Below are 20,874 nucleotides of genomic sequence, written 5' to 3'. Positions count from 1 at the left end.
CAAGCAAGCTTAAGTAGGATTTTGTTTAAAAAAAAGGGGAGTAAAGATAGGAAGATCAACAAACATTAAAATACAAATTGGGTTGAATGAGCAGGAGGCAGCTTGTGCAATGTATAAACACCAGCATGGACCAGATAGACTGTATGGTCTTTTTCCTCTATTGTCCACTCCAACTTCACAGATGGTACCAATGATAGAGGATCTAGAAACCAACTCTCATTTGGATAGCTATTTTCATGTTTCTAAATCAATAATTTAGAATTAATCATACCTCAAGTACACTCATTAACCGTTCACAATCTTATTTAGAATACACCCCTTACAACTCATATCATTCTCAAGCACTATCGCACAGCCATAATGGAAGAGTTATTTGATTGGATTGATATCTATTGCAGCAGACTCTTTCCCTTTGTTTCCAAGATAGCTATGGAATATTTCCCAATGGCATCTGGACCTCAATGCTTGGATTCGTGGTAATTCCTCAATTACAAAAAACAGAAAAGTGCAGTCCAAATACGTCATTTTGCTGCATTTCCCCACCTACTGCCTGATCAGTCAGAACAATTAACCCGATTTTAAATAATATTGATGACTGGTAATTTGAGCTAGCAGCAAAAAGTCACTGAAGACACAGACAACTGTAAAAACAGACAGCAAGAAATGGTTTGTTTTACCTAAAAGCAGTGAGCTCAACCCTCTCATGGTCATTCAAGGTAAGCTCTGGTATCAAGGAGAGGTGGGAGATCTGTGTCGCAGCCCACCCAAACTGGAATACAACAATAAACGGAACGAAGTAAATGAGCTCAACCCACTGTGGTACGTTTTCACTGCTGCCCACGGGAGGGTTAAAAATAAAAGGGAAGGATAGGAGGACGCTGGTGCTTCCTGTGAAAATAAGACAGTGGTTAAATACTCCTTTACAACACAACATCTTCAAAACACTGCAGTTTAGCTGAAAACGTGAATGTTAAGCTTAATTTGACTAAAAACAGGTGTATGTTCTCAATGTTCCTATGTTCAGCTCTCTGCAGAGATGGGTAGAGAACTGAACGAAAATCTAACACTTGGGTAGACATTTCTGCTTGGCTCCAGTTGGAGGACAGAACTGAACAGCTTGAACTCTGATGCCTCTGCAAATGGCTGGTTCATTTCTAGTATGGGCAAAGTGTGCATATAGATCAGAAGGAACTAAGAGCTGGCTTCAGCTCCAAGGGGGGGTGCATCTGGATTGGAGAAAAATTACTTGAAAGACTCGGGGCTAATTATATTTTTAAATGTTCCTATGGAGAAGATGAAGAGTTTAAAGATTAAGTGGTGCTCACCAGTAACATTTTCCTTTAATGCTTTTCATATCATATAGTGACAATACAACACTAATGGTGTCTCACGATTTTACTGCCTTGTGATCCGATAATTACAAGTTACCATGAATTTTCAATTGGGCTCGAGTCACAAGGATCCAGAGAACCCATGATCAGTGACAAGAATTTTCTGGATGGACATGCTCATTAGTGAGTGATGGTCAATGACGACTTTCAAAAGAAGTCCAATCCAAGAGACTCATTCCAAACACTTGCTCAACAACCTTCTTTTACATAGCTCAGCTTCACAGAGAAGCTGGTGAACACTTACTTCCTGCTGGTTAAGAGACTAGCAATTGAGACAAACATCAGGACCAAGTCATGGGAACACAATTTAAGAAATAAACACAGCTAATGCATTTTGGTCTGTACACCGACAATCTTACAGAATAAACCTGTACCCAAAATCCATTTGTCCATTCCCCTCCCCACTAGTTAGCCTAAGCCACTATTTTTATAGTGTTAATCAATTTGGAGGTTGTATTCTGGTTGTCTCAGTACACAAGTTGTAAGCATTAAGAGCTACTTAGAAGAACTGATTAATATTTAGGTACACAAATATTTTAAAAATCAACGTGTTGGTGAAACATCCCAAGAGTTGTAGATTTGTCTCCATTTCATGTGCTGGAGACACGCAGCAAGTGTCTGTTTCATGATGCACTAGGGTTATGGTTAGGTGCATAGTTTAGTTTGTAAGCAAGTGTGCTCACACAAACATGTATAGGGAAGGGGATGAAAGAAAAAATGTCTGCATAATTGTGTTTTTTTAAAAAACACATGCTACACAAAGTCTCAAGATGTCCCAATGTTCTTTTCAGCCAGTTTTTGGAATGTAGCTACTGTAAAAGTAGAGAAAGAGTAAACATGGATAAAATTCCAAAATATTTTAACTCACTGAGCTAGGAGAGTCTGAGCCGCACCAAAATATGCGATGGACCCAATAGAAACATTTGGCAGATGCAGCCATTTTAAACAGGAAACCCCTTACATGAAGCACATTATCTATCTTGCACAAGTATAATTACTCAACAAGAAACTATCAATACTTAGTGCAAAGCTCTGTAGCCCAAGTTTGTAATTCTGCCACGAATTAAACACATTACATTAAAAAAATACTGCAGATGCTGGAAACCAGAAATTACTGGAAAAATTCAGGTCTGGCAGCATCTGTGGAGAGGAGAAAGTGAGGACTGCAGATGTTGGAGATCAGAGCTGAAAATGTGTTGCTGGAAAAGCGCAGGTCAGGCAGCATCCAAGCAGCAGGAGAATCGACATTTCGGGCATGAGCCTGAAAAAGGGCTTATGCCCAAAACGTCGATTCTCCTGCTCCTTGGATGCTGCCTGACCTGCTGCACTTTTCCATTTTCAGCATCAGTGGAGAGAGAGTTAACATTTTGGGTCAAGCCGTTCTGAAGAGTCGCCGCTGGACCAGAAATGTTAACTCGCATCACAAACAGTACCACACCTGCTGAGTTGTTCCATCTTACACCACTTGTAAGTTGGCAGCTCTTGCACTCTGTCCACTTGCTGTTAAATCCAGATTTATCCCAGAAATAGTAAGTGATGCAAGTACTCAGTTGTAAGCCTAACAAAGTTCCCTATTTGCACCATAACATTCCCTACTTCAGCTCATCTACTGTCAAAACCTGCAATGCTTTGACTATTTCCACATTAGACCATCCAGCACACTCCTGGCCAGCATCTCAAATCAAGATTATAGAGAATAAAACGTCATCCAAAACTCTGCTGGCGATGTCCCAACCCAGAGTTCCCAGTTACCTGTCCTCTCTGCTTATCAATGTAAACTGGCTCCCAAGCAGCCCAGATCCAAAATTCACATCACTGCTGGTTTTTCAACTCCCTCAATTTTCTCCCATATAGTCTTCTATTTAATTATTACCAGCTCCACAACCCTCAATTATGGAAACTCTCCCAATTCTGAAAATGCAGATAAAGAGGATATTTTCTTCACCATTGAAGGTTCATGCCTTCAGCTGCCTAGACCCTCAGCTCAAACATCACCTCACGTATCCCTTTTAACTGCGCCTCAAAATCTAGCTTTTCAACTAAGCCTTCAATGGGTGGTTCAGTTCCATTGCATTATAAAGCAAGAGAAAGCACTTCAGACATTATATTAAAAAGCACTATAGAAATATAAATCAATAGTGTTCTAGTAAGGTTGAGGTAGTTTAGACAAAAAACATACAAAGAAATCCCAGTTTCTTTTTCCTTCCAAAGAAGCGTTTGGTTGTTCAACAATCAGGGCAAGAGGAAACTACAAGAACAACTGACCAGAATCCGGACATTTGAAGTGAAGGGACAGAGGATATTTCTGAGTTCAATATACAAGAACTTCTTGCTGTAATTAATATAACAATTCCCAGTGACTTTAGTTTTCAGCAAGTATTTAGCACAGTCAGATCAAAAGATTCCTATGCAAAACTGGGATTCGAGTGAGGAAATGGAAAAGAGGTACACATTCGCATGGATATAGAGTTGGTGGGCTAATCAGAGAGGGAGGGTCACGAAATGGATCAATTTAAGCTGGCAGTACATGATGGACAGTGGGTCACAGGGATTAGTATTGGGCCTCAACTATAGTGATTTGATGCAGGGATCCAAATGCATGGTGCTACATTTTCAGATGAAACCAAGATAGGATGGAAAGCGAATTGTGAAGGGGACATAAGGAGTATGCAAAAAAAAAGACAGGCACACTATGAATACAGTAGCTGTTTAGATAAGGTTTACTTGGCTGATATCTGGAATGGGGGTAGAATTTTAAATTAGGGTGTTCACAGGCTCTGGCCATCAGGTGCTCAGGCTACCATTTATTGCCCATTACGAAATTACCCTGGTACTATGTAAGTTGTTAGGCTATTTCAGAAGGCTGCTATGAGTCAACCTCATTTCTGTGGATCTAGTGTCACGGACAGGCCAAACTAGTTAAGGTTGGCAGATGTCCTCCCTCAGAGGACATTAGTGAACCAGTTTTGTTTTAAAAAAAAACCACGTGTGGTTTCCATTAGACTAGCTGTCCCAAATGAAATTTCAGTATCTGTCATGGTGGGATTTGAACTCACCGCCCTACAACATTAGCCTGGGGCTTCAGTTATGTCCATTGATAATACCTCTACTAATAACGGGCCTACATCAACTGAAGGTCAGAAGAGTCCACAGTGATCTTAGTGAAATGCAAGATTGAGGGGACTTGACAGGGTGGATGCTTAAAAAAAAGTTAGTTATTTTCAGAAGGGAAAGGAGAGAACTAGAGGACACTTTAAAAATGAAGGGGTCACCCATTTAAGACAGGCAGAGGAGGAGGAATTTCTTTGGACCTCTCCTCTACAGAGGACAAATGGGAGGCAAGATTGTTAAATGCTTTTAAAGGTAGAGGCAAATAGATTCTCAATGAACAAGGAGCTCAAAGGTTACTGAAAGTACGCTGGAATGTAGAGTTTAGGCCAGATCAGATCAGTCAAAATCTTGTTGAATGGCAGAATAGACTGAAGGGGCAAGATGGTGGAGTCCTGCTGCTCATTTCTCAACACAGTTCAGACACACGGGTCACCTATTTGGGAGATTTGCTACTTTGTTTTCCAACTGGTTTTTAAACCAAAAGTCAACTAATAACAGGCAAAATGGAAATCATTAAATCCTTCCCACACTTTCAGCAATAGTTGTAAGTGTGGTTTCTGCAACTTATAACTTGCAAAGATGCCCGGAAACAACCATTTTTAGTGAAAGTATGATGTGGCTGACAGGAAATGCTTTAAAATTTATTTCATTACTTGGTATTTACAATGGAGGTGAATGCGTTGTGATACTGAGCTATACAGATTAGAAAAGCTCCGGGGTCAAAGCATATGCCAAGTTAACTAATCGCTGATTGCACAATGTAGTTTAGTGTTATTGCTGAGATAACAACAGCAATTATACAACAGTCTTAACGTAGGCCACGGCCAGAAGAAGGGTCAACAGATTGTTCTCAGAGACTTTTTAAAAGCAGGGAGAACTAGGAGAACCCTTTCAAGAAGTCCACAAAGTGGGACTGCGTCTCATTTAAATAAAAAAGGAATGGGAGAGTAATTTGCAGGAATTACAAAGAATTTGGGACCAATACTCATGCCTTTAGAGTGAGTTGGGCACCTCCAGGGGTGGAGAGCTTTATGTCCACTTTCAGCAGAGGGGTGGCACAATGTTTGGCACTGCTGCCTCAGTACCAGGGACCCAGGTTTAATTCCAGCCTTGGGCAACTGTGTGTGGAGTTTGCACATTCTCCTGTGTCTGCAGGGATATCCCTTCTCCTCCCCCCCCCATAGTTTGAAGGTGGGCATCTAAGGTGGTGGTTCCATTGCGTCCAGGGATGTGAGAAAGCAGGGTTATGGGAATTGTATGGGGGCTGTTTGTGTGGTGCTCTTTGGAGGGTTGGTGCAGACCGGATGGGCCAAACGGCTTCTATATGCCTTGTAAGGATTCATTGATTCCAACTCCATTTTGATTTAGCCCCTTCCCACACTCCCTCACATTGGATGGTTTGCATCGCCCTTAATGGGCTTTGTACATAAATTATGTAAACAGAAACACATGATTTACTGGTGATGGTTGTTAGGTGAAAAAAAGCATGGACAATTTGGTGCCCAAATAAAAGAATGTTCAGTAATGCATAAAAACACTTCTGGATATAAAAAGGGGGAAAAAAGCAAAGAATTTGGGCTGGCAACAAGGCAGGAGGTTACAAAGAAAAGGATACAAATTTAGAAAAGGGATAGGAGACAAATATCAACTTTGCACCTTGTAAGCAGGGAGCCAGTGGAAATACACTGACAAAGGGTGCTGCAAGACTGCACGATACAAAAATTGGGAAATGCAACCTTCCAAGGCCTTTGAAAAAAAACAGGAAGTTAGTGCACCAATGTTCAAAACGAAGGAGAAACAGTACAGCAAAAAAACTATGGATTTCTGAACATCCCCAGCTTAGGGAAATAGGGTTTTAAAAACACTAACTTCTGCATAGGTTCCCTGCTAGCAGGACAGGGACATAGCTAGCTTTTTATCTTCTAGGAGACACCTGCAATATCGTTTGCGTCTTTGCTTTGATGATCTGACGGTTGCGAAATCCACACAGCAATATAACAGTTGGGCACTTTCTGAAGTATCTGCTTAAGATAATCCTAAAGCTTTGAGTAACGAGGAGCACAAATTTCTTCTGACTGGGGAAATAATAGCCCATTCTCTTATTCAACGCAAGATCTCACGATATGCAACCTTAGAGATTCTCAACACGTACAGAATAGCACAGAGGTCGTTCTGGCTTAAGCGCACTTTTTGTCAGCACAAATTGGCGATTTTCTATAGCTGGTTTTCATAGCATGAGACTGCAGAGAAACAACTGTCATGTTATAGCAGAACAATCTGTATAAACCCAACTTTTATTTCTTGATTATGGCTTTTTTTAAGCAAACTGTTCCCATCATACAAGATAAAACTCCAAGTTCTATTCCCCTTTGTCCAGATTACAAAAATTACTTTTTCGGTTTAGAGCTTCCATTAAGGAACACCTACTTAAAATCATTTAAACATTGACTGAATAAAATATACTAACTAGCAAATACACACACTAACCTAGTCTGGAGCATCAGAGGCTCTCAAGCCATGGCCACTACTCAGACACTCACCCTCCAAATGTGGGCCCTTGAGAAACTTAAGATATCAAGGCACTGCAATTTCTAACACCATCAAACCAACCTCCGGATTGGCTCAACTCTGACTGCTGACCAGTAGCCACGTATTTGAGTCACCTGCTGACCCCTCACTTCTTACTCCCGAGCCAGCAATTCATTTGCAAAAGTTCCATGATAAAAACTACACAAGGGACAATTTTAAAATAAGCATTTCATTGCTTCAGAGCAAGTAAATCAATAACGAGGCTCCCAACATTTCCACCTATACTGGGATGGCATATGGCAACCAATTTGAACCATCAAGCTGCCTGCCATAAAACGAAAGGGTGGAAAGCATTCAGTGCTTTGATAAATACATCACTACTTCCTTCAATTCGGAATGTTTTGGTCTAGTCTCAAATGAGCTGAGCAGGATGAACATTGAGCATACGTGTGTGTTGTGGTCAAAGATATTGCCATTTTCTGACAATCTTAAATCAGTTTCATAAAAGGTTGTTAACTGTACAATTAAATTTATACAAGAAAAATATTGTCAAGGAGAAAGTGATGGGGGCCCAATGAATGGTCATTAAGTGATCTCAGAAGCAAAAACATTGAAAAATCCTGGAGATTGGTAGAAGCTGCAATACCATGTCTACTGTGTACACAAAATTACACCAAGTGGCTCAATGTGGAGATAGTTGTTGCCAGGAACAGAACCAATGGATTTTTAATTGTACAGATTTAAGTTTAAAAATTCAGCCAAGAAATTCTGAAGGAATTCAAAAGAATAAAAAAGGAAGGCTTAACTTTAAAGCAGCACACCACCATATTTTCAATTGGAAAACTCAGGGAAACCACATTCACCTCAATGTCAGATAAACATCCAAGTTTTCACTGGCTACATTTTAAAAATGTAAGCAAGAAACCATTGATACTAGAAAATTAAACAGTCAGAGAAACTCTGTAGGTCTGACAGCATGAACAGCAGAAGAGAGTGTTAACACGAAGTCCGATATGACTTCTTCAGTCTGTCTGCATTAACTGCGACAGAGCCAATGTTGAAGATGACTCATATCAGACTTTAAACGTTAATGCTGATTCCCTCTCCACAAATACTGTCACACCTGCTGGATTTTACCAGTATTTGATGTCATTTTTAAATTCTTATTCCTATGTTCATCCTCTGCTGACTTCAATTCCAGCACACCATCTTGAACCTCCTCCAGTCCCAAATCCTGTCAAGCTCCAACTTTAGCTACCGCAGCTCCTCAACTTCAGTATTTACAGGCATGCCTTCCATTGCTTGGGCTCCCAGCTCAAATTCTCTCCCCAAACCCCTTTGCCTTAACCTCCAGGTGAGTCCTTGAAACCCTCCTTTGACAAAACTTTTGAACACCTTTTGTAATAACTCCTTTCCCAGTCTGGAACCAGGTAATTTATATCAACCTTCATTTCAAATGCCATGATAAGTTTTAGAACATGCAAAAAAATAAAATGGGGCTATATTAATACAGGCTGTCGTTGGTGGTTCAAGTCCTGGGCAATAAAGGCAGTTTTAGAAAAAAAAAAGTTGCAGACTCTACAGACGTTTAGTCAGACCCTCAGGCGATTCTGCAATAACTAGCGACATTTCAGCACATGTAGCTTGAGGTAAACCACACAAGAGAACTCTACTCCATTACCCACGTTTGGGGAACAGACAACACTTAATTCTTACTTTAATTTCTGCAATGTTTTCTTTTGCTATTGAGGTAGCTTTAATATCGGCAAGGGGTGGCAGACAGTTGAAGCGCCCCAACTCTATCAGAGATGAGTGCTGCTTATTAGTTCCTATTTAAAAGCTTATAATACTCTCATTTAACAAAACAGCCAGCATTTAAAAGCAGGAGAAAAAGTGAGGACTACAGATGTTGGAGATCAAAAGTCAAAAAGTGTGGTACTGGAAAAGCACAGCAGGTCAGATAGCAACAGAGGAGCAGGAAAGTCAACGTTTCAGGCATAAGCTTGCTGTGCTTTTCTAGTGCAACATTTTTTTACTATTTCACAGCATTCTTTGAGATCCTGAACGATGAGCGATGCTTTGAAGACCCAGTTTTGATGTCAGTCAATCATAATGGAAAATGTGATTTTAATCTGTTTCAAGAAATAAGCAACTGAAAAAAAGAGAGACCACATGGATAAGTATGAAGGGAGTGGTGGGAATAAATGCACAAATGAGTTACAAATGCATTTTTTGCATGCATGGTGCAAGCTGGATGTGAGAAATGTTAGATCTAACCTAGCCCATCCATACTGAGAAAAGCAGCTCACATACTCTTATGCCTTGGCCAAGTTTAAAACTCTGCCAATGTCCCTCCCCAACCCTCAAGCATTTCAAATACAACGACTGCCTGCTTACCACTTCCTGTATTATATTCAGCATACTACAGAGGAATATACCAGATAGCTTTCAGGTTTAAACCAATCACCACAGCATTACAAAGTCTTAAAATGGCTAGGGTTCACCTGTACCAGTCATATTTAAAAAATTGGAGAAATACAATTGCAAACAGACTCAAGGCTTTATGACCTGGAATAGCAAATACAAGTCCAAAAAGAAAAATGGAGGGGGAGAAAGGTCAAGATAACATACCCAATTTTCCTTCGGCAGAAAACGAAGTAGGACAAGTTGTGCACTCAAAACATTACTTTTTTTTCTTCACAAATGCTGCATAGTACATATCGCTGCTGCTACCTACAAAACTCACTGCAGTATCTCAGACTCTTCCAAATCCTAGGACAAAGGCAGCAGATGCACAAGTATATACCACCATTTGCAAGTTCCCCTCCAAGAGGCCCACAATCTGACTTGGAAATATAATCAGCATTCCTTCACTGTTGGTTAAAATTGTAAAACGTCATTCCCAACAATATTGTCGGTGTCCTTATACCTGATGGACCGCAGTGATTCAAGAAGTCAGTTCATCGCCTCTCTCTCAAGGGCAATTAAGGAGGAGCAACAAACACTGACCTCATCAGGGATAGAAAGCACAAGTCCTGAGCCTTCCAGGCTCAAGTGGAATGGCCCCTAGCTCAAACACAGGAGACCCCCTAGAGGCTCAGCCCATGACTGGAAACCCACCTTGTCCTAAATCTGATCAGCAACACACACATTGTGTGGATCCATGTTCAGCCACGAACAGAACTCAATACCTAACTCCAAGGGCAGGGACTGAGACCCCCCAGAGATACCAAATATCACAGGACAGATTGCTAACTTTCAATTATTCCATATAGCACAAATCTCTCTCAAAAACAAAGCCCTATCGGCAGCATATTGATCACCTGGTTCATCAAACCTAGTCTTAGCTTAAAAATTAGGCTGATTTTATAAAGCAAACCTGGGAGACTTGCAGATGAGTTCACAGTTTATTATAGGAAATTATTTCAAATGGATGCAAAATGATAATTGAGCTAAATTACAAGTCACACCACCTCATTGAAGGGCAAGTGGCTGGTTACTTTGCATCATCAAGGATATTTGCCCTGTATTATTTTACTGTGTGGATAGCTTTTGGGGAGCCAATTACATTGAGCTCAAGAACTGTAATTATCTACATGGAACAGAGGAACAGTGTAGTAACTGTGCTCCAGCACTTTCTTCAAGGGAGGAAGACAGAATTCATTAGCCAGTAGATGTGTTGTCCAGAAGGCATTTGACAGGGTAGCTCACACAAAAAAGTGAAGTCAGAAGATAAAGGCCAGAGTGGGAGGTAGTATATTGACATGGATAGAGAATTGGCCAATGGGCAGGAAATCCCCTTATTTTCAAGGGAGAACAAAAGATCAGAATATTACTTACGCGTAGGAAAACTGCAGAAAGCAGTTCAGAGAGGTTCCCTGGGACGACTCCTGAATGAAGGGATTGTCTTATGAGCAAAGATTAAACAAGTCAGAATTGTACTCACTGAAGAGTAGAAGAAAGAAAGGTGATCTCATTGAAACATATCGGGGAGACATGGTGGCTCAGTGGTTAGCACTGCTGCCTCACAGCGCCAGGGACCCGGGTTAGATTCCAGCCTCGGGCAAGTGCCTGTGTGGAGTTTGCACATTCTCCCCACGTCTGCGTGGGTTTCCTCCGGGTACTCCGGTTTCCTTCCACAGTCCAAAGATGTGCAGGTCAGGTGAATTGGCCATACTAAATCGCCTGTAGTGTTAGGTGCATTAGTCAGAGGGAAATGGGTCTGGGTGGGTTAAACTTCGGAGGGCCGGTGTGGACTGGTTGAGTCAAAGGGCCTGTTTCCACACTGTAGGGGATCTAATCTAATTCCTAAGAGGCTCAACAGGGTAAATGCTGAGAGGATGTTTCTTTCAGGGGAAAATCTAGGGCAGAGTCTCAGAATAAAGAGAGGCCAAGACAAAATTGAGAAGAGGAGAATTTCTTCTCACCGGGTTCTCTCTTTGGAGCTTCTTGTCACAGACAGCAGCGGGGCAACGTCCTGATGTATATTTAATGCAGAGGTAAACAATTCCCCTAATCAAGAATCCTGGGGTTACAAGGAAAATTCAGGAAAGCACACGAGCAGTGTCAGATCAGCCAGGATCCTATTGAAAGGCAGAGCAGGTGACTCCTCGAGGAGAAAACAATGGATTTGAGTGTAGGAGTTGGCTCCTCGAGGAGAAAACAATGGATTTGAGTGTAAGTGGTCACCTGGAGGGCACAGCACCCAGTGGGACTTTGGTCACTCTGAACATTCAGGACAGTGAAATGCAAAGATTTACAAAAAGCAACAGAAAGCAAAAGCAAATTACAAAGCAGAACGCTTTCAAGGACTAAACACAAAGCAATAATGCTGTAGAAATTGAAACAAGGTCTGTCAGTACATACGGTCACGTGACTAATAGTATCAAAGGTGCCTTTCAGCATTGGATTATAGGAAGGTTTTTAAAACGTCACATGAATACATCCTTTTCAATCATTTATTCAAAAATGTGAACATTCTATTCAAAATAATATGCCTTAGATTTAATGCGATTTGTCTGAAGACTTGGTAAAGACTTCGCAGCTCCCATTGTTTTTTGAAATTAAATTTATAAAATGGCATTACTGCTCAAATGCAATTAAAACCATACATTTTCATAGTTAGGTTAACAAAATTATGTTGCAAATGGAGATTGTGTCAAAGTGAACATAACGGATTATATTTGATTTAACATTTCAAACAAAGTAGAATAGCAAAATGGCTCTGCACCGATGAATGGGCTGCCAGGGTTTGTACATTCACAAACTGAAAGTGTTACAGAAAAAAGCTAAAAACACAACTAAACAGGCAAGTACTGTTTTTACTTTGTTCTGAAGCAAACAACCCAGGTTCCACAATCCACTTGTTGGGATTGTTCATTTAAATTTTGTTATTTGGTTTTAGAGTACTCAAGATTCCGGAGAGATTAAGTTTTACTTCAAAAATAGGAAACTGAATGGAGAGGATGAACATAGAACAATAAAGCACAGTACAGGCCCTTCAGCCCTCAATGTTGTGCCCAAATGTTAGGGCAAGGAGCACGGTTCAGTTAAAGAAACTGTTCCATACTTCACATTGCTGCTGATGCTACTCAGTAGGTTTCAGTACACCACACACCTCAAAGCAGTCTTCAAGGGTACCTACTTGTGGTGAGAGAAACAGACAATGAACATTGGCAAGAAAGAAACTGAGCTCAGGGCTGGGGTCATGCTGAAAGGGACTGGTAGTCATAGCTGAGCTGGTTATGTATATTTTCTTCACTTGCTAACCCCACATCTGCACATTCCAGCCAGGTCAGCAGAGATTGCAATTACACTTACCAGCTGGGATCCTCCTATTCCATGTTTGAATATTGAATGATCTATGTTTACTCTGAGTCATTGGAGACATCCTTGTTCATAAATTTTAAATAAGCTAGTCAAACAAACTCTAAAAAGATGACAGATATTCTATTTGTAGATTTTATTGACTATAAAGAAAAAATATTTAATCTATTTTTCTAATCAACCTGTTCAGATATGTTATTACAGATCTATGGAGCAGACAGGGCCCGAACCTATACCGCCTGATCCAAGGGTGGGGACACTACCACTGTGCCACAAACTAGTCCAATAATTCTCTGCCTCAGTTCAATCTGCTCCCTCCCTATATATAATTATGTTTTAAAATCAAAATATTTAACAACTGACAGGTTTGAACCCAGCCCACTACCTCCCCCCACCCTAAAGGTAAGGACACTACCACTGCACCAAAGGAACCTTTCCCCTTTATTTGATTAAATAATTGACTACTTAACAGCCATCATGTTTCCCTTTTGACAATTATTTGAACATTTTGCAATAAATGCCCTAGATTATGTAAAAGGCATGCTCATCTTTCTGCCCTTGCTGAGAAGCAGTTGGTGGAAAATGACCAAGAATTTAGTAAAAATAGTCTTGCCTGACTTTCCTCCAATGAGTCCTTCTGCACAACAGAAGGACAGATACACACCCCTAACATGGTCGTGTAGTAACAAATCATGGAAACTCGAGAGGGAGAGAATTTTGGTAGAACTGCAATCCCTATATTCTCACCATGCAGAACTTCCATCTGAATAATGAGAAATTGTTTAAAAGGTATAAAATACACAAGTTTATTATTCAACATCACATTTTGGGATTTGGCTTTTTCTTTGAAAAAGAAGTTTTTTTTTTAAAAACAGGATTGCCTTCAGCAAAGCAAATTTGAAAAGAATTAGAAAGGCTGTGAGGAGGTATTAGGGCATAATGGGCGCTGTCCCCACCAGAAGCTTCAGGTTAAAGACCCACCCTCAAACTTGACAGCCAAGCAAAATATGTCTGAACATGGCCAAAGGGGCAGAGTACTACCTGAGCATCACAAGCTTCCAACGCCAAGTAAGAACAGGATAGCTTCTTGACTGGCCATGTGACAGAAAGTAAGTTGGAGTATATACCATGACATACTTGTGGAATCTACACTGATGCCCGACAACCCAATTTGGAAAGTAGCACAAATACAAAGCTATGTTTAGAGTGCGATACTTTCTTTCCAAATTGTTGCAACAGGGTCTACTGTCATATCCAAAGGTCCATTAGCAAAGACTAAAAAAAATGCAAGTTAAAGTCACCCAATTAACAGATTATACAAACTATCTGGACACGACGACACCAAACAGCTGTACTAACAGGAGTGTTCCTGATTGGGAAGCTGTTAGACTCACTATAAGCTACTTCCCATGATCAATTGCAACAGGAAACAAGAGGGGAGAAAGTGAGGACTGCAGATGCTGGAGATCAGAGCTGAAAATGTGTTGCTGGAAAAGCGCAGCAAGTCAGGCAGCATCAACGTTTCGGGCATGAGCCTGAAGAAGGGCTCATGCCCGAAACGTTGATTCTCCTACTCCTGGGATGCTGCCTGACCTGCTGCGCTTTTCCAGCAATAAATTTTCAGCAGGAAACAAGAGGGACCTCACTGAAGAAAGCTAAGCTTTAAATGAAATACTGAGAGCGCTAGAGGCTCAAAATAAAAAAGGGAGATTAGATTCTGCCAGAACATAAAGAAACTAGTTCACCTGACAAGAAACAGGACATCACCTTAATAAGTAATGTGCAATGTAATACCCAAGAGAATATTCCAAGAAAGGCCTGAAAGTTGGAACAGCAAGTAAGTGGTAGATTTTATTTTTAAACAGACTGGTTTCAGATCTGCTTTAGAATAACGTCATGAAAGTGACACTGAATCAAATGCAATAAGACCTTTTTATTGATCTCCAATAAGGGCTCAGTAAATATTCTAAGTGTTTGGAATCCTCATCTTGTACTTCCAAGTCTATTCACAACTTCAACTATTCTTTGGTTGAGATTTTCTAGTTCGGTGTTACTAAAGATGGCAATAACTGGGGTTCCAATATTCCAAAACTTTCCTTGGTCATACTTCCAATCTGAGTTTCCTTAAAGAGAACTTGTACAGGGCACCAGTAGACAAAGTAGCATCCCACTCTGCAACATTGCCTTGAAGTTCTGATCTATTGGCACAAGAAAGTTCATGTTAACTGAACTTGCCTTGTGCACATTAAGGAAATAGAACAAAAACACAGATGGAACGCAGGTTTTCTTCAGAAATGTAGGATATATAGATATATCACATGCAAACAAGGTGAGCCCGTGGCACAGTTGAAGGCTGACACTTTCTGTTCCCTCTCCATAAAACCACCTACTTCCTCCTTGCTAAGATTACCAGTCTCTCTCTTGCTCATTCATTTTAAGCTAATGCTGAAATGCTCATGTGCTTTTGTCATGTGTTTTGGAAATAAAGACAGTGAAGTTACCATGTAATATTGACCATACTTTCCATTGATTGAGCCATATCGACTTGTATAGCACACATTTCAGGTGGTGGGGGAAAGACAGCATCTGTTAAATGCATTTGTCCCAGTAAATGTAGTCAATTCACTGACCTAAAGAAAAAATTAATTTGAGCTGGGAGACTGGGCAAAGTATATATTTGACAGACTATTAGTAGGCACCATTCTGGTTGAATCAGCACACAATATTTTGGACATTGAGGTGGTCAGATTTTTCAAATCTGACATTGGAAGCCCCAAGACAAAACAGAATCACCATTAAACTTTCTGTCAGTGTTAAAAATAAATCTTTTTATTTATAATGATGTAACCTTCCTCCCTGGCCTTTAATACCACATCTATAATTTGTGCACAAAGTCCCAGGATACCTGTTCTTGCATCCCCTTAGAATTAATCCACTTTGTAATGATAAAAAAAAAATTGAATTAAGCAAGCTTTATAATAAACCCTTTAGTTTGTGTTGCCTGGCCATATTCTGCCTACCAAAGCAGTACTTAACACGGAGTTAAATTTAATCTGTCACATGCCTGCCTATTCTATCAGCTCATCTGTCTTTTCCTGAAGCTTATCACCGTCCTTCCACTGTTTAGTGTGGTTTGGAGAGGACGCAAAATTTACCGAATGTATTCAAAATAAGCATCTATCACTCTGCCTTAAAATAGTCAATGACCCTGTCTGCACTTCTCTCTGAAGAGAAAGTGTTCCAAGAACACAACCCTCGAAAGGCAAAATTTCTCATCTCTGTCTTAAATTGAAGGCCCCATTTTTAAACTATGGGGTCTAGTTCTTGCTCTCCCAAAAGAAATATCCTCTCAGCTTCTCCCCTGTCAAGCTCCCTCAGTCTTGTGTGTCTCAACATTCTTCCAAACTCTAGTGGATGCAGGCACATAGTCTGTTCAATCTTTCCTCAATATAAGCCACTTACACACACTCCATCCTCACCCAAATCCCAGGTAAGTTATGAGAATCTTTCAAAATGCTTCCAACACATTTATAACGCAAGAAAAATCAAAACTGTACTCCGAACTGCAGATGTGGCCTCACCAGGTCTTGATGCACTGCAATGTAGAATAATAGCCCAACATAAAATTTCTATTCCTTATGCAATAAACCACAGCTGTCTTCCTAAAATCAATTAATATATGCCTGTATTCTAATTTAGATTAATTTATCACAAGATCCAGACATCTTTATACTTCTTAAAGATTCCTGCAATTCCTTAAAATAATGATACTTTTCTATGTTTCCTGTTAAAGTGAACAAGTTCACATTTCCTACTTTTACTCCTTTTCTCATTTGTTTTGCCTATTCATTTAAACCATCTCTATACCTTTGCCGACACTCATCCTTGACAACACCCACTCCACTATCTTGTCCCATCAGTAGGGTCACACCTTCAAAGTCATTTATATACATATTGTAAATAATGAGTAAATAACATGGGGTCAATAGGCCCACCCAGGCATATTGGCACAACAATAAAGTGAAAAAAAGTTGCAACAATATATTCAACTGCTCTAGGGTGCTTCAAGGCATAGGCAGTGGCACAGTGGTAATACCTCTGGACTAACAAGAGGGGCCTGACTAATATTTTGGGGAAGCTAGTTGAGCTGGAGGAACTTCAATGAATCTATAAAAATCTCCATTTAAAAAAGTTAGATTAAATGGTAACCCTTATGGAGACAGTCCATCTTTAAAATCTCAATTCGCCAATGCAATGCAGGGAAGAAAATTTACTAGTGGCCTAGCTGTCACTCCAGAACCATAGTACAGTGGTTGATTCTTAACTGCTGTTTGAAAAGGGCAAAGCAAGTCACTCAGTTCATCGGAAATGAGGGATGGGCAACCAATACTGGGAGAAAGTGAGGACTGCAGATGCTGGAGATCAGAGCTTAAAAATGTGTTGCTGGAAAAGCGCAGCAAGTCAGGCAGCATCCAAGGAGAAGGAGAATCGACGTTTCGGGAAACCGAGGACTGCAGATGCTTGAGATCAGAATCGAGTGTGGTTGCTGGAAGAGCACAGCAGGTCAGACAGTATCAGGAACAGGAGAAACGACGTTTCAGGCTTAAGCCCTTCATCAGGAAGGAGGGAAATACAGGACTGCACGCCATCATGCCTGCAATTTACATGTTAGAGATAGGAAACCCTGTAGAACACTAGAGAGGTCCGACAATCATCATACTACTAGAGACAAAAGTGGATGTTCTAGGAACTTATTTCACGTTGTTCAGGCGATGGAAGCCAGAACAGAAATGAACCTTTCCTTGGAAAGATAAGTTGGAATTCCATCTGGTTTAACTGGAAATGTTGAAACTTCCCCAAAGTCACACAAAAAAAACCATTAGTGACAGTGCCACCCAATTTTTCACCTCTTTGGTATTTAACTGAGTTGGCCATACCTCACCTCAATACTTGTGTCTCCCCAATGCCACTGTATGGAACAGTCCTAGTTTAATTCTATTATCATCTACTCAGATATTACTTTGAGCCCACATAAATCTACCCAGATGCTGCCAAACCTCTTGGATCTTTTTTCCTCCCCAGCAGTTTGATTTCCAGCATCCACAGTGTTTTGGTTTAGGGAGTCCGAGGATTTTGATCCAGCAATAGTGAAGGAACAGCAATACATTTCCAAGTCAGGACTGTAGGGGACTTGGAAGGGAACGCTCAGGAGATGGGTGTTTCCATGCATCTGCTGCCCTTGCCCTTGCAGATGGGATGGATCACAGGTTTGGAAGATGCTGCGAGAGGAGTCTTGGGGAGTTACTGCTGTGCATTATGTACGTGGTACACAATGCTGCCATCGTGCATCAGTGGTGAAGGGAGTGAATGTAAATGTATTAGTGTGACAGTCGAGTAGGTTGTTTTGTCCTGGCTAGTGTGGAGTTGAGTTGTTGGAGGTACATCTGTCCCAAGAATTGGGCAGAACACCATTTTTTTTCCCTGAGTTGTTCTGTGTTGACCAATACTTTCCCCCCTACTTGAAAATTATGACCCTTCAGTGAAAAGTATACAGCAAGGGTGTCAATACAGACAACGATAAGAGAAGGGGAAGTTGAGAGAAGGTGCAGAAAGACAAGTCCACAGCACTGTTAATATCTAGGAGCTCATGACTCCAGAATTCCAGACTGACATCACACTTGGTGCCCTAATTGTGACTTTGAGAAGCCCCAATGAAGAGGATGAGCAAGCATCAGGGAGCTTCCTAACCACAGTCAATACTTTGTTATCACTTGACTAAGACATTGGATATTTTTCCCTCAATTTATTCATGGATTGTGCATATCACTGGTATGGCCAACTTATTGCCCTGAAGTGAGAGTGGCCATTTTAGAGGACAGCTAAGACAACCACATGTCTGTGGGTCTGGAGTCACATATAAACCAGGCCAGATAAAGGTGGCAGATTCCCCTCATTTAAGAAATTAGTTAGCTAGATGCGATTGTCTGACAATAGCTATGTGGCTGCTACTTCACTAGCTTTTTTAATTCCAGAATTATCAAATGCAAATTTCAACCCCATGTCCCCAGAACATGAGGGACTCTGGATTATGAGTGCATCATAATACCACTATCCACCACACAAATACTCTCCCTTTGCCTCCCACTGTTCATAAACTGGAGCTCAACTAAAGTATCTATTGGGTTCAAACCCCTTCCCTTCTCCATAAATTTCTGGAGCCCTGGCCTTGGCCACTCTCATTGTTCCCAACCCACCCCCATCTTTAGGGGGTGAGGGACCCTTCAGCTGCCTAGGCACTAAATTTATCTAACACCTGCCATCTCTTCCTGCTCTTTGGATGCTGCCTGACCTGCTGCGCTTTTCCAGCAACACATTTTCAGCTCTGATCTCCAGCATCTGCAGTCCTCACTTTCTCCTAGAAGATCTCTTCCTAAACCCCTATTTAACCAAGTGCTAGTGTGCCAAATTCTCTCCATCACTGTCAATACTGCTCTCTGAAGTTTTCCCCACAAAGGCACTACACAAATGCACGTTACCACGTTTTAGTTAGCTGGCTCACTTTCTCTTTATTTCTGTATTCGAATTCGGTATTTTTTTTTTAGGACTGACATAACCAGAGAGAGAGAAAAAAAAAACTTTCCGAAGGGGAATTCCGGAAAACACAAAACTATTTCGACTTGACATGTGGGGCATTTTATCTCATTTTAAAACCCTAAGCTCAGTTTAAACAAACGATGTGCCATCACAGACACCTTGTAAATCTCGGGTCCCCTACCGCATGTGAGGATTACATAAAAACACCACACCACAAAAAGAGTGTGAAACACTGAGTAAGGAAGCGTGGGGGGTGGGGGGGGAGGTGAACTCGCTCCGCCGACTGCATTTCAAACAGGATGACACTCACCAATAAGGTGCCACGTTTTCCTCTTGCCGTATCTCCCGCAGCCGGGAGTGCGGTCAGACTCGTAGCCGATGAGCGGGGTGCAGATTCCGTCCGCTATCTGCCCGATGAGCAGCAGGATGCCCGCGTTGTAGTTGTTAATGGCCAGCACCGTGTGGTAATAAACCAAGAGATAAGTAAACCACATCGACGCGCACAAGTCATTGAGAAAGTGGCCCACCGAGTACGACAAGCGGGTACACAGAGGCAAGGCGAGCTCCTCATCAGCCATGGCATTAATTAAACACCAACCACTATCTAAATAACCTCAAACTATACAACCTCAAAAACAGAAAACAACCAGCCCCCCACCCCCCTTGTTTTTGTTGTTGCTAAGAGCCTGTGCTTTGCAAAACGAAACTGATAGTCCTTTAAACAGAAGGTAGCCAACCGCTCACCCTAACTGAGGGAGGTAAGCCTAAGGAAGCGGGCGGTTTACAGACACACACTTTACACATCGCTCCGTGTTTCCGGGGACATTACTGCGTCCTTGGGGGCTGAGCGCCAACAGCTTATTCCAGCCGCCCGTCCCGTCCCGTCGGTAATAAATAAGGAGCGGGTCATATGAGCGGCGCGGTCTCCCCGGCTGTGAGCGGGCGCCAGGGCGGCACCCCCGACGCTGGGCTGCGGCCACCAATGAGCGGGGGCGCGCGGGCTCGGGGGCGGGGGCGCGGGCTCGGGGGCGGGACCACGGCTCCCGCTGCTCATTGCTCGCGCTCTCCTTCGACAAGGGGAGCTCCGGGAATTCTGAGTTCTGCATCCCCCGGCTCCTTGTTTGGCCAATTCTGAAACTAACCCGACTGTGCAAATCTCAATAAAACAAAAATGGAATCCTGTGAGTTGTGGTTTTTTTGAATTTACGTTTTTTCTGCGTTTTATTTCCACAGTCGATTTCTTTAACTCCAAACGTCTCAGTGAAATATCTTGCGTTTTTGCAAGGTTTGTAGCTCAGGTTGAGGTTTAGGGTGTAGGTTTGCTCGCTGAGCTGTAGGTTTGATATCCAGATGTTTCATTACCTGGCTAGGTAACATCATCAGTGGCGACCTCCAAATTGAAGCTGTTGACTCCTGCTTTCCA

The 20,874-nt window shown here is 41.5% G+C and overlaps 1 protein-coding gene across 2 annotated transcripts in view; it reads right to left on the bottom strand.

The window, feature by feature from the left end:
- The window catches only part of LOC122565333 (major facilitator superfamily domain-containing protein 12), a 46,813-nt gene extending 26,416 nt beyond the window's left edge, over positions 1-20,397 (bottom strand). The window contains exons 1-2 of one of the 2 annotated variants that reach the window (XR_015751831.1): positions 19,762-20,397; positions 678-888 (exon numbers count right to left, since the gene is read on the bottom strand). Coding sequence is in view for 1 of the 2 variants with exons in the window: in XM_043721198.2 (XP_043577133.2) it covers positions 678-888; positions 19,762-20,029 (479 nt within the window). In the remaining variant the exon portion in view is untranslated. The remainder of the gene's footprint in view (positions 1-677; positions 889-19,761) is intronic. The other variant, XM_043721198.2, reaches the window with a different exon arrangement.
- Between the last annotated feature and the right edge of the window lie 477 nt (positions 20,398-20,874).

This window comes from Chiloscyllium plagiosum, unplaced genomic scaffold (genome assembly GCF_037043375.1).
Source record: "Chiloscyllium plagiosum isolate Xiang-an unplaced genomic scaffold, Cpla_swu_hap1 HiC_scaffold_28, whole genome shotgun sequence".
Taxonomy (NCBI): Eukaryota; Metazoa; Chordata; class Chondrichthyes; order Orectolobiformes; family Hemiscylliidae; genus Chiloscyllium; species Chiloscyllium plagiosum.
The sequence above is the reverse complement of the archived record's forward strand: the minus strand, read 5'-3'. Positions and strand labels throughout refer to the sequence as shown.